The sequence below is a fragment of the Oryzias latipes genome, chromosome 12 (assembly GCF_002234675.1).
Source record: "Oryzias latipes chromosome 12, ASM223467v1".
In the NCBI taxonomy this organism is placed as follows: domain Eukaryota; kingdom Metazoa; phylum Chordata; class Actinopteri; order Beloniformes; family Adrianichthyidae; genus Oryzias; species Oryzias latipes.
The window spans coordinates 18,380,015-18,393,091 of record NC_019870.2 but is presented as its reverse complement, the minus strand read 5'-3'; the positions used below and the strand labels follow the sequence as shown (position 1 = coordinate 18,393,091).

General features: G+C 40.3%; 1 protein-coding gene across 2 annotated transcripts in view; it reads right to left on the bottom strand.

Moving 5' to 3' along the window:
• LOC101158620 (5-hydroxytryptamine receptor 4) overlaps positions 1 to 13,077 on the bottom strand; it is an 83,046-nt gene that overhangs the window by 22,877 nt on the left and 47,092 nt on the right. For both annotated transcript variants that reach the window (XM_011481932.3, XM_020707796.2), the window contains exons 3-6: positions 9,527 to 9,691; positions 8,484 to 8,684; positions 8,058 to 8,211; positions 3,300 to 3,964 (exon numbers count right to left, since the gene is read on the bottom strand). In XM_011481932.3, the coding sequence (XP_011480234.1) occupies positions 3,300 to 3,964; positions 8,058 to 8,211; positions 8,484 to 8,684; positions 9,527 to 9,691 (1,185 nt within the window). The remainder of the gene's footprint in view (positions 1 to 3,299; positions 3,965 to 8,057; positions 8,212 to 8,483; positions 8,685 to 9,526; positions 9,692 to 13,077) is intronic.

Here is a 13,077-nt window from a genome sequence, read left to right as displayed (position 1 = left end):
AAAAATAAATAAAAGTAAAAAGCTACAACACACAGAATCCACTCAAAACTTTTCTTAAAGGACAAGGATTTTCTGGGAAAAAAAGGACGTGAAAAGTTGTTTCCAGTATTTTGACTTTCTTTCTGTCAGCTGTAATCTGATTGTATCTGTTTTCTGTCGGACACAGATCTTAGGAGATCAGATTGGAGTCAACGGTGTTTTTGCCTTTCTGCTTCCTATGTAAAAGAAATTCATGATGAGACACAATGCATTAATCTAAGCTCTGATTTGCTGTAGTTTTCTTTTTGGAAGCGCAATGTTAAACCAAGCTTCTGCCTCATCCTTAGCTCCAACTCCAACTAGAACTCGTGCTTAGCAAATGCTCTCAGTGGACTGTCGCTACCTGATACTAGCCTTTGTACCTAAAGTAGAAAGAGGCATGGTCTGAAATGTCAAAGCGGTGCAAGTCTCGTGAATCTTGCTCCAGGCTTTTTCTTTCACAGCTCTTTTCAGATGAATGAAAGACTTAGTGTCATATAATTGCTGCCGGGCACAAACTGCAGTTATTAATTTATCCTTCGTAATCAATTTTCAAATGGTTTGTATTTCCATGAACTGTCACTACCAAACCCAGGTCCTGATTAGTCAAAGTTTGACCTGGTTCAACTTTCAAAGTGCGTTTAATGGCCGCATGTTTTGTATGTAGAGCTCAAAAACGGTCCTAAAAACTTGTGTAGTGAGGAGTGAGAGCAAGAGTTTTGAACATGGAAACCCAAACGCGCATGTATATGCGTTTACTGAAGATAACTATACACTGGGCGCATGTGGTGTGTTCAAGAACACGCTATACGTGGTTTCATGAACGCCATTCAGTCGGTTATGTTCACACGGCGGACAGCAGGGAGTGGCAGAGAGGGGCTTCTCCTTCTTTTGTTATTTTAACTGTTTACTTAACTGAAATTCTGGTTGGTGCGTGTTTATATATTTTTTTTTATTGAAAGTAGTCACTTGAAGTAATCACTTGATGTTGCAGAGCCCGGTGTGAACGGAGGCTTCCAGCCACCGTCCACCTATACTGTGAGGTCTTCTTCAATGGTATGTCTTTGTCGGTGTAAGGTAATCATTTTCTTCTTTGGAGGACACCTTGAATGTGTTTTCAAGACAGATCATCCTCTACCCTTTTTTTAAATACACAGTATATACTGTACATACACACATACGGCAAAATATATGTCCTTGGTGTCACATGTATATAGATTCAACACATTTATATATGTCTGCACGGATACGTCTGTTGTCAAGCAAAATACATCTTTATTTTATCTTGTGTGTGACCTTGTGTTGGAAATGTGCTTTATCCTCTACAGCAGTGAAAACAGCAAGGCCTCCTCCTTCACCGTCCTCCCACGTTGGAGGAGCAGAACAAAAACACAGCCCTCGACTAAATCCCCACCATCAGCAAAGTCCTGCTGCTGGGTGGAAACAGGCTGTCTCCAGGCAAAAAATGGGTAAACTTGTTTAGGTGACCTGGACAAAATATCAAGATCATAAATCGCCCTGCAAGCTTGTAGTGCAAAAATGTTCTTGCACGTCTTTTGACAGGCATTCTGGAAACAAAACGCCATAGCAAAAACACTTAAACAACACGCAAAGTCAAGAAAGGGCAAGGTAGGTGAGACGCTAGCATATCAGATGGATTTAACCCCCAAACCCTGTGGACTGAGCAAGGAGCCCTTTGGTGCAGTTCAGATAACAAGGGCACATTTCTTACGCACAGCCTGACTGTCAAAAAATTAGGAAATTAGACAATTGATGATCAGTTTAGGTGGACATCTGGGCAGCAATTGCACACAGTCATTAAGGAGCAGGTACTCGCACCTTGTGTTTTAAGTGCATGTAACTTACATTCCTTTGTTCCATTTTCGTGATGTCCCTTTAGGTAACCGCATGAGCCACAAGAGAACTGTAAGACACACCTGAGCTCCCCTTGAGATGCAGCTCCTGCTCTCTATAAACCTCTATGAGCCCGGACAACCCAAAACCCTCTGTACAGGTCAACCCAGGGGTGCATGAAACTAAAGCTTATAAAATCAACAGCCTGCTGTAATTGTTTTAGAAATTCACTCAAAATGTCGTAAATGCAGATCTTTTATTAAATTCAACTGTACGGTTTTAAACTGCTGAGTTTGGACTTTTTTTCAGTTAAATTTGTCTTAAAATCCAATAGATAAATTAAGACAAAGGCAGCTCACGGTATTATGCAGCCAGGAGACAGACATGAATCTATCTATGTCTGAACGATGAGGCAAATCCTCCTTAATTCCCACCTGAAGATATTCTTTCTTTAAAGACACCCACATGCAGATGCTCACTTTAGCAGACCCAGGTACTCCCACATTATAGCACATGCAGTTGCTGTTGTTTACAGTCAAATCAAGGGGTTTTTGTACTGAGGTCTAAGATAAAAGGCTGCAGAACTGTGTCATTTTGATAAAGACGATTGGTCTGGGCAGCACTTCCACTTATATGGCATTAGCTGTTTTATGAGACTGAACATACCTTTATTTCTACAGTAATCATCCTCACTGCTCATTTAGCTTTTAAGTTATGTTCACGCTGCCCTCGCCAACGTGCAATTAAGTGCACTTTCAATGAAAAGTCTATGTAAACACGGATTTCAGGATTTCGCATTTAAAACTCTCGCGTTCACATGTAGCTAAGTACATTTTAAAAACTGTTTATGAGCTTTATGTATAAAGCACGCAGCCATTGAGCGCACTTTAAAAGATATAACAGGTCAAACTTTGACCAATCAGAGACCTTGATTTCGCAGTGTCATATAGATGGTGTCCCCTTTAGTTCACAGAAGTGCCAATCTTTTAAAAATTAATCATAGATGATGAATTAATAATTGCAATTTGGAATTCCAGAATTCTTTGACACCAAGTATTTCGTATTTCGCAATAGAGCTGTGAAAGAAAAAGCCTGGAGCAAGATTCACAAGATTTGCACCGCGTCGACATTTCACTCAAAGCCTCTTTCTACTGTATGTGGTGGACATGGGCTAGTTAACAAGCAAACAAGAAAGAAAAAAGTAAAGAAGCCCCTCCCTGCTTGTCCAGTGTGAACACCATAAGCGTAATGCACGTTCAAAAACCCACATTTAGCGTGTTCTTGAACGCACGTCACATGCCTGTAGTGTACGTAGCTTTACAAATTTGCATCAAGATTAAAACATTATTGTGCTTTGATGTATTCATTATTGTATTTAAATACAAAACCAAAGAATTGCACAAAAAGTGTCTTTGCTGTGTGTTTACCTGAGTGCCATCGAAGTGCCGTTGGCAGACGCAGGTGAGCACGGTCTCTGGGTAAGTCTGAGGGAGCGGGTCCTCTGCTGCGCGTACTGCTCATTCCCACAGCACAGAATCACCAGGAATGCCCTCCGAAAAGCCCGGTTCAGAAAGGCGTACAGGAAGGGGTTCAACCCTGAGTTAATGTAACCAAGCCAGAGCCAGGCTGTCCACAGCTGCCCAGGAACAGAATAGTTTATGAAGGGGTCCACCACGTTGGTTATGAAAAATGGAGCCCAGCACAGGCAGAAACAGCCCATTATCACTGCCAGCGTCTTTGCTGCCTTGGTCTCTATGCGCATGCGGCTGTTTCCGACAGAAGCCGACTCAGACGATGAGGAGCCTGTCGTTGATCTAATACGGTAGTGATCCAGAGGATCTGAGGAAGTGGATGTCCTCACAGTGACAACTGGATCTGTGCCGGTGGTGGGAGCAGAGCCGGCACGCTGCAGAGTCTCAATCTGTCGGACATGTGTCATGGCGGTGACATAGATGCGCTGATAGGCGAGGACCATGAGGACCAAAGGCACGTAGAAGGCCACAGCCGAGCAGACCAGGGCGTAGGGCCAGTTAACTAGAAATATACAGCTTGTGTTGTTGAAGCCTCCTGTCTGGGATATCCTCTCTTTTATCTGCAAAGAAATATATATTTATTCTTTTGTATATATTATATACAAAACAATATACAATATACTAATTTGTGTCCACAAATGTTAATTTGTGCGAACAAAATGTTAATTTGTGCGAACAAAATGTTAATTTGTGCGAACAAAATGCTATTTTGTTACAACAAATTCAAATAATATACTACATTTTGGCTACAAACTACTAATTGTGTGCACTAACTACTAAACTATGGCCACATAATTTTAATTTGTATGCACAATATAGTAATTTATGGCCACAAACTAATAATTTGAGGTAACTATTATTTTTATATCTTGTCCAGGGCTTCGTACTTTCCACCTGTTTTCCTTTTTTACACAAAGGCAGCCTACAGTAAAATGCTCCAAGTCTCTAGTAATAAAAGGCTTTGTAAAGTCATTTTCCAATATAATGGGTTTATATTGTCTGGCTTTCTGCCTGCACTTTTGCTCTGAATTAAAACCCTGAGTGGGTCAGAATAAATTACATTTACAAGTTGAGACTTTAGCTTTTAACGTGCCTGCAGCTAAAATGAGCCATTCTGCTCAGCATGGTATGATAAACAGGCTTTATGGTGGGATAAAGATGTGTTAACAACAACTAAACAAACAAATAAATAGACTTTCCCATTTATGTGGTCTATTAAGTATAAATTGACGAACACATTATTATAGTCCTACATTCATTCGTTATAAAAGAAAACCGAAGTTCAAAAGGAGCAACATTTTATTTCAAATGACTTAACTTGTGTCACACCCATTGAGTTTAGTCAGGCAGCTGTTTCCAATAATGTAACTAGAACATGACTCTGACTTGCTGCAGTCAATAACAAAGGACAAGCTTGCTCACAAAAGCTGCAAAATACTAATACTAAGTCATGAAGTCATTAAACAATGTAATCAAAGAATGCTGATACCAGTTGACGGAGTGTTCTAAAGAGCTTTGGAGCAGTGAGTCCTGAGCTGACAACAGTCAGCAGCTCATGGGTTCGAGTCTTGACAAGGCTGCCTCAGAAAGAGCGTCTGGTGTAGAACATCTTACATACCACAGATAATTTTGTGTGGTGATCCTCATGAAAGGAAATGGTTAAAAAACGAGTCTAGTACTTAAACATAAGGACAGGCATAGAGGAGGAATGGCCAAATGTCAAATATATAAAAAGAGCAATTTACTTGAATTAGTGATTGAAATAAAGCAGAAGACATATTTCATTAGGAGATATCGGAATTCAGTTATTTTAAGATTATTCATATTTTTTGATAAACGTTTGATTAAGTGATTGACTGCACATTTTTTAATCTGGAGGAGAAGATTACATCAGTGCAGAGTGGGAACTGTCAAGCTCAGAGACGTCAATGTAAAAAATGTATGTAATTAACAGCACATTTATGTCTTGGGCGGCAGTGGCTCAGGTGGTTGAGCAGGTCATCCAATGATCAAAGGGTCGGCGGTTCAATTCCTGCATCTTCAGTCAACTGTGGCTGTGTCCTTGGGCAAGACACTTCACCCCCCTTGCCTCCAGTGTGGCTCCACTGGTGTGTGAATTGTCAGAGGGACTGTAGGCGCGAACTGGCAACCACGCCTCTGTCATCACCAAGTATAAATGATGAGTGAATGAATAATTGACACATAAATCTAATCCATTATTAATATTATTATATATCTCCAGTCATTCCATAAATAGTTCATGTTTTATTAACAAAAACTTCAACTTTTACAGATTGCTAAACTGTGCGCACGGATTGATCAATGTACTGTTGCACAATCATGCGCACATTGCATGTGCATGTCTCTGAGCAGAGCAGCCCGACTCGTAGCTTCTGTTTGTAGCCAGGGGAGGGTGCATTGTTACAGTGTGCAGGCAACGGAGGAGGCTTCGGACCGCAGTCCGTTCACCTGTTCTGCGTGAGCGGGCTGCTGGACTCAGGAGAACCGTGTCTCTCAGGAGATTTGTATCTCCAAGCAGAGAAGTGGCTTTGGGACGGGCGGAGGCGGCTTTTAAATGAAGAGTCCTAAGAAACCGTGCAAGCAATCATGTGAATTTGTGTAGCCTGGGACTAATGATTAGTAAACCGTGCGCATGGGTTATAAGATTTTTTATTTTTTTAACCACTGGCGCCCGGATTCGCAGTAGTGTTGAATAAACAGGAAGAGGAAATGAGTCCCACAGAAAACAAACCTTTCTGCCATATACATTCATGCAGCAGCTCGGTAATATACGAGACGATCTTCCAAACGTGCTTTTATTAATGTTATGAATATTATGAAGCGCCTGTTTGCTCATCATTTTATTTTTAATCCGTGTGGTCCGTGCTTTTGTTTGTGGAAGAACAGAGCTGGAAGAAGCCAAGGTATGAGAAGGTAAGAGAAGGCTAACACGTGCTAACAATATTAGCCTTGTTTGATGAACATAAAATCCATGCGGGGAATGCTGCAATCTGCAGCTTGGCTGTACGTAAATATGTGGGAATAACATCAGCCTTTATTTTGTCGGGACACGACTGGAAACACAAATCCACATGATTGTTTAAACAGTTTCTAAGGACTGAGTGACATTTCTGCTTTGAAAATCTCACACGCCGCCCCAAAGCCGCTGTGTGAGCTGGCCGAGCTCTGCTCGGACACACGGTTCTCCTGAGTCCAGCAGCCGCTAACCCAGAGCGGCGGGACGAATCGCAGTCCGACGTCTCCCAAACATGACCAGACAAAAAAACGAACACATAACAAAGCATCCTCCTCCCTTCCCCTGAAAACACAAAGTTATTAAGCCGGCTGCTCTGCTCAGAGACACAGTTCGCTCGGTCCACCGGCACCCGAGCCACACAGGCTCCAGACGTCACGGGGCATGAAGCGCTCCTCCCCCGCACCCCCCTCGTGAGGGGTGTAAGAGAGCGGAGCGGTGCTTTGCACCAGGCCTCCGCAGAGCAGCCGGTCCGTCCTGTTTGAGCTCCAAAGCTTAATCTGGAGCAAAAAAACGTCTGTGTATGACGTTAAACCAGAACAGTAGTGACACACGATCGGAATGAACCGTTTACATGCAACACGATTGGATAAACAATCGGTATAAACCCAGCTATCTCGATCGTAAAGAAATTTTGATCCGAACGAGTATGATGGGGCAGATTTTTCCAAACAGCATGTTTACATGACGCGTTTTTCTTCCGATCAGGCGTTCTTTCCGATTACTCTTGCCCATGTAAATGCAGCTAAGGTTTTTTTCCGCTGGCTAAATAAAGATTTTATAAAAACAAAAGAAAAAAAACTCACCTACACCTTGAACTTTGTAGCTTTTCAAAGAGTCAAAGAGTTACGGTACGGCATAAAGTGTGTGTTATTTAAGTGTCGCCGGTGACATCTGAGATGTTAAAGGCCCTTTATGTTATTTCAATGTTTACTTTTATGTTGAATACAATCTCTATTGTTATTGTTGTTTACCTTTCAACACATCCCTTCAGGGTTCGCCACAGTTAATCAGCTTTCACTGATTTGCATAATTGGTTTGGCAGAGATTTCAATGCCGGATTCCAGTCCTTAAACAACCCTGTATTTTATCCGGGCTAGGGACCGGGAAAGGGAAACCCAGACTCGGGCCGCCGTGTGACTACACATTTGGGCAATTGTTTGAAGGGTCTTGCCCAAGGACCCACATGGGATGAAGCTCATCCTGCTCCCTGGGAATCGAACTCTGATTAACCAACTAAACCATCTAAACTATCCAGCCACTTTGAACAAAATACTTACTACTATGTAATAAATACTGAAGTTTAAAAAAAAAAATTTCATGTCTATTGTACTCATTTTAATTGACTATTGAAAACTGATTAGAAAATCTCAATTTTGCTTGTCAGTATTTAACGAAAGAAAATATTTTTCCTGGTCACTAGTTACTTTTACCACAGAGTAATGCAGTTAGAAACTCAGTTACTTATAGGATCAAGTAGTGAGTAACAATAACCTATTTATTTTTTTAAGTAACATTACCAACACTTATAAAGACAGCTGTAAAACTAACATGTTTTGAAAGAGTTACCAATCATGTGATCATATGCTGTCTTGTGATCTTAGTAACTAAATACTCACTATGTCTTCGATACCAATTTCATTCCAACTCTGCATGATGGGCAGGAAGGAGATGAACATGGGGATGAGCCAGCAACCGCTGAGCATGGCAGCCACTCTTACAGGGGTCATCTTGTGTCTGTAGACCAAAGGCTGGCAGCAGATAGCATAATATCTGGAAAAAAACACACAAACTGGTTTCTGGATAAGAAACATACAGATGTTTCAATGTGTTTCTGTGCAGACTTTCTCCAATGCTATGTTCACACCAGACATGCGTTGCATGTTCTGGAACGTGCTATACACATGTACATAGGCTTTACATAGACTTCAATTAAAGTTGCTGCTTTAACGTGAGTTGCTGCAGCCAGTCTGAATATAGCTTGAAGTCCTAAGTTTTATAATTCAGACCCACTCCATGGAAATCAAATGTGCTCACACACAAACCTGTCTAGTGCAATGCAGCACAGGTGCAGAATGGATGCTGTGGTCAACAAAACATCCAGTGATGTTCGCACCAAGCAGAAGAGCTCCCCGTAATGCCACTGACCAGTGGTCAACTCAATGGCAGCGAATGGCATCACAACTAGGGCGACCAGTAAATCAGCAAACGCCAACGACACAATGAAGTAGTTGGTCTTTTTCTTTCTAAGAGGAAACGACACAAAAGAATTATTCAAAAGCAATTAAAATTTTACGTTTTCATATCAGTTCTTAAAATGACCTGTAAAGAAGAAAACATTCAAGTGTCCAGCTTTGAAAAACAGAATAGGAGGTGATTTTGGGGAGATTTTTGCAATTATACCCTATACATACTGAACAAAAACATAAAAACTAAACTTTTGTTTTTGCTCCCATTTGTCATGAGATGAACTCAAAGACCAGATACATTTTCTACTAACACAGAATAACCATTTCTCTCAAATATTGCTCACAAATCTAAATCTGTGATAGAGAGCACTTCTCCTTTGCTGAGATAATCCATCCCACCTCATAGGTGTCCATATCAACATACTGATTAGACTGCATGATTATTTCACAGGTGTGCCTTAGACTGGGTACAATAAAAGGCCACTTTAAAATGTGCAGTTTTGTTTTATTGAGGGGGTCTGGGGACTCAGAAAACTGGTCGGTTTCTGGTGTGACCACCATTTGCTTCATGCAGTGCAACCCTCACCCTAACTCTAACCCAACTCCAGAATGTTTTCAGGTTGTGGCTTCATTTTAGCCTTAAGAAAACAAATTTGATCTCACTGACCTCTATATGATGCTCTTCATGCAAGATTTGGTATGCCGTTCTAGTCTAGTTTAAAGAGCTTAAAGAATAACCTCCCATCTCATAGATGGCTAAAGAAAATATAATGCTTTTCAAGTAAAGACAGCTTAGTCTGCAGACGGTTTTTGTTTGTTTTACTAAACGTAGCAGGATCTGGAGTTTTCTAGGTTGTATTATGCTGTCCGTCCAGCACAGATCCACACACCAGGCTCACCTCAGGTGCCTGTCCGTGCAGAGTGCCACCATAACCAACAGGTTCCCAAACACCGTCATGATGATGATGATGGAGAGAACAATAGAGAGAACAACGATCTCCAGGGAGTTCAAAAATTCCTGCTGCTCCTCTTGTTGTCCAGTGTTGTTTATGTCATTCACCAAACTGGAAAAGAAAAGCAAACTATAAAATGACATCGAGGTGCCTAAACATATTCATGTGGCACACCGGAAATGATCATGGCATGTTAATAACACACTCCCTGAGATGTTCTTTACCCACAGCTCAAGGTTTTTTGTGTAATAATAAAGATTACAATTTAAACGGATTCAAGGTTATTAAATTTGAGTATTTTAAGATCTTTTCTTTTAAGTAAACAAATCAATTTGAGAACTTGCATACAAAAAAAACACCCGTTGTGTACAGCTGGGCTACCATGCATACATTGTCAGGAGCCGGAGCCAGGGCGGGTTTGGTGGGTGTTTTCTCACTTCCGTTTTGGGCTTTTATTTTGTTACTTCCTTTCAGGGCCCCTTTTGTTTCACTAGGTAACTTCACCAGTCATCACCGGCACCTGTCTGCTCACCTGTTTGTCATTCCCATTTGTGTATTTAAACCCTGGTCTGTTTGTTTCTTGTCACTGGGTCGTTCTGTAAGTTTGCTTCAGTCATTTCAAGTACCAAGTGTGATTAAACCTTGTTTGCTTTTGAAGCTCTTTCGCTGTCCTGCATTTGTGTCCTGTCTCAACCGTGACATACATTTTCTACAAGGTCTATTTTTACATTAAGCCCCCGAATTTTTGAGCAATTGTTTTCATCAATTCAAAATTCATTCATCTATTTTCAGAACCCGCTTCATCCTTTTTGGGGTCAAGGGGTTGCTGGAGACTATCTCAGCAACTGTTAGGTGAAGGCAGGGTACACCCTGTACAGGTCACCAGTCTGTCGTTGGGTCAATTTAAAATGATATAACTCTGTCATTCACTCTTCTGGTCAGACGTCTTTCTGGGGCACGGACTGGAGCTCAGGTGCTCTCACTGCCTTGAAGTTGGTTTGTGCATCTTTTGAATTTGGAATAAATAGTTGTTATGTAATAACAGCACTAGGTTAATTAATCTCCCATCGTCTGACCAAATATTGTTGAACAATGTTTGGAATTGTCTGTCTAGCTTTTTTTAACAGTGACACTGCGCTCCCCTCTTAAACTTTCACTCTGTTCGTCTTTAAATCTATTTTCAAAAGCGTTTCCAGTAGTCTTTAAATTATGATTATGCCGTTTGAGAAAAATCCTAAACTTGTGTTTTCTAGGACATAGTTTCTGCAGAGCGGCAGTAGTTCATCATACATTTCCCTCTGAGTTGTGGATGGGACCATTGGCACAGAGAAACCCCAGTCCTTTTCCTGTCACCTATAACTGAGCTATTTGTTTTATATGTTCTCTTACTAACTTACAGCCCCTCACACTCCCAACCTAACATTACTGGTGCAACAATAACGGCAAACAATATTAAAGCTATCCTTTTTTACAGTTTTGAGCCAGAAATCAGCTCGGATGAATAAAACAAAGACGAACATCTGTAGCTTTACCAGAATTGGGCGGAGCAAGGAACTTGAGGCCCGTTCAGTGGATTTTCAACAAATATGATCTTATTTAAACAGCGTTTTTTTCATCGTTTCCTGATTCACAACAATTTACATAATGAAATAGTCAGAAATGCAATTTTGGGCTTAATGTTTTATAATTTATGTCCTCCATTATGAGAAAAATGCCACAAGAAGTTTGAAACATGTTAAAAACACCAAAAACACAATTTTCATTAAAGTGGGTCCTTAAGCAGATTTTTATTTCTAGTTAAAAAGTGGTCATATAAAGGACTGAAGCCCAAATGCAGCCATAAAAACAGATGCTACAGAAGAGCACTGAAGTGCTCAGTATGCTCAGCATACCTGCTTCACAGCATGAAGCACAGATTCACACCAGCCAGGTGATTTGGGGGTAATTACAGACTAAAGGCAGACAAGCCAACACTGTAATAAATCCAACTTAAAATTTTTTGACTTAACAAAATCTTTTATGATGTAATAACTCTATAATATAAGTTCTACTAATCAATTCAACAATTTAAGTCAGTTCAGCAAGTTAAGGTAGTCATACAGTTCAACATTATTTATTGAGTTGTCTGTACTTATATATCTAAGTTGCAGTTCATTACAGTGTGATAAAGTTCTGTGAACTTATTTTTTTTAATTGTGAAATGCGGGAATGCCAACTTTTGGAGTTGGCATTGTCCACTGATTGAGTGGTTTGTCAAGAAGCGTCTGCAGGTATGTTTTTACTCTTATTTAATGACATAATTATTAGCAAGTCCATAAAGTACATTGTATCCCACAATTCCTTGCGGTGCCGATCTAACAGCAGCATCAAAGTTACACCTACTTAATTGAATTAATTTGAATGAAAGTAAAATAAATGTCTGATAACTACATGTTATTTTTAAGATAACATGTAGTTAAGCAAAAAAATGTTTATCTTAACTGAAGCAAATAATTAAGTTAGATCAAAGTAAAAAAGTTTCTCTTTCCAACATCCATATGTGGTCTAATCACCCTCTCACGGTGGAAAAAGTATTATCTGAGCTTCTTCATCCACTAAATCATCTTCAAATGGACACGCCATGCTGCTTCACCTCTCTGAAAAAAAACTAACCTTCAACTAAACCTGCTCCAGACCAGGTTATCTTCAGAGCAAGATTTGCTATGGCAATTTGACATATCCTGAAACATACCTCCATTTCTGGAACCGAAAGCTGAGGTTATCAACTTCCTTAGCCTCAAACTTGCCGTTGTAACTAAAACCTGCTTTCTGGAATCCCCCCCCCCCCCCCCCCCGTAAACGACGTTTTGGTGAACCTGGCCTTAGCCCCGCCCATGGCAACTAAGACTCATGGTTGATTCCCACACCTTGAGTTAGGGAGGTGTGAAGAGAAGTGACACTCCTCATGTTGTTGCAGTTATAGAATATGGTCAAATTTAAATATTTGTCCTGCTGCACACATGCAGGTGAGCTGTGACTGCTCACCTGTGCCTCAATGATCTTGAAAAGATCTGGGTTGCATGTGGAAGTATGAAAATGTGGCAGGGTATAAAGTATGTGTGATCATGAAGCCGAATTCAAAGTCAAGAACAGAGGTGCTCTTACAACTCAAATTAAAGTTATTTCAACCTTTGGTCAAATCACCAATAATTGGAATTTACAGTTGTTACAGCCTATAAAATTAAGTTTGTACATCTAAGCCTGAGTTCTGAAAAATTAAGATTCAGAGTTAGGATTAAGTGACATTTTAGGTTACTGTAACTTACATCTGAGTTGGTCAAAATTACGATTCAAAGTCAATCCAACTTTAACTTTTAAGTTCATACAACTTACAACTGAGTTAGAAGAACTTAGATAAATGAGTTTGAAAACTCCAACACAAAACTTAAAATATTGAGTTTAGGTCCTTAACTCAAAATTTTACCGAAGTTTGTTGCCTTACAATTTTAAGTTCTACG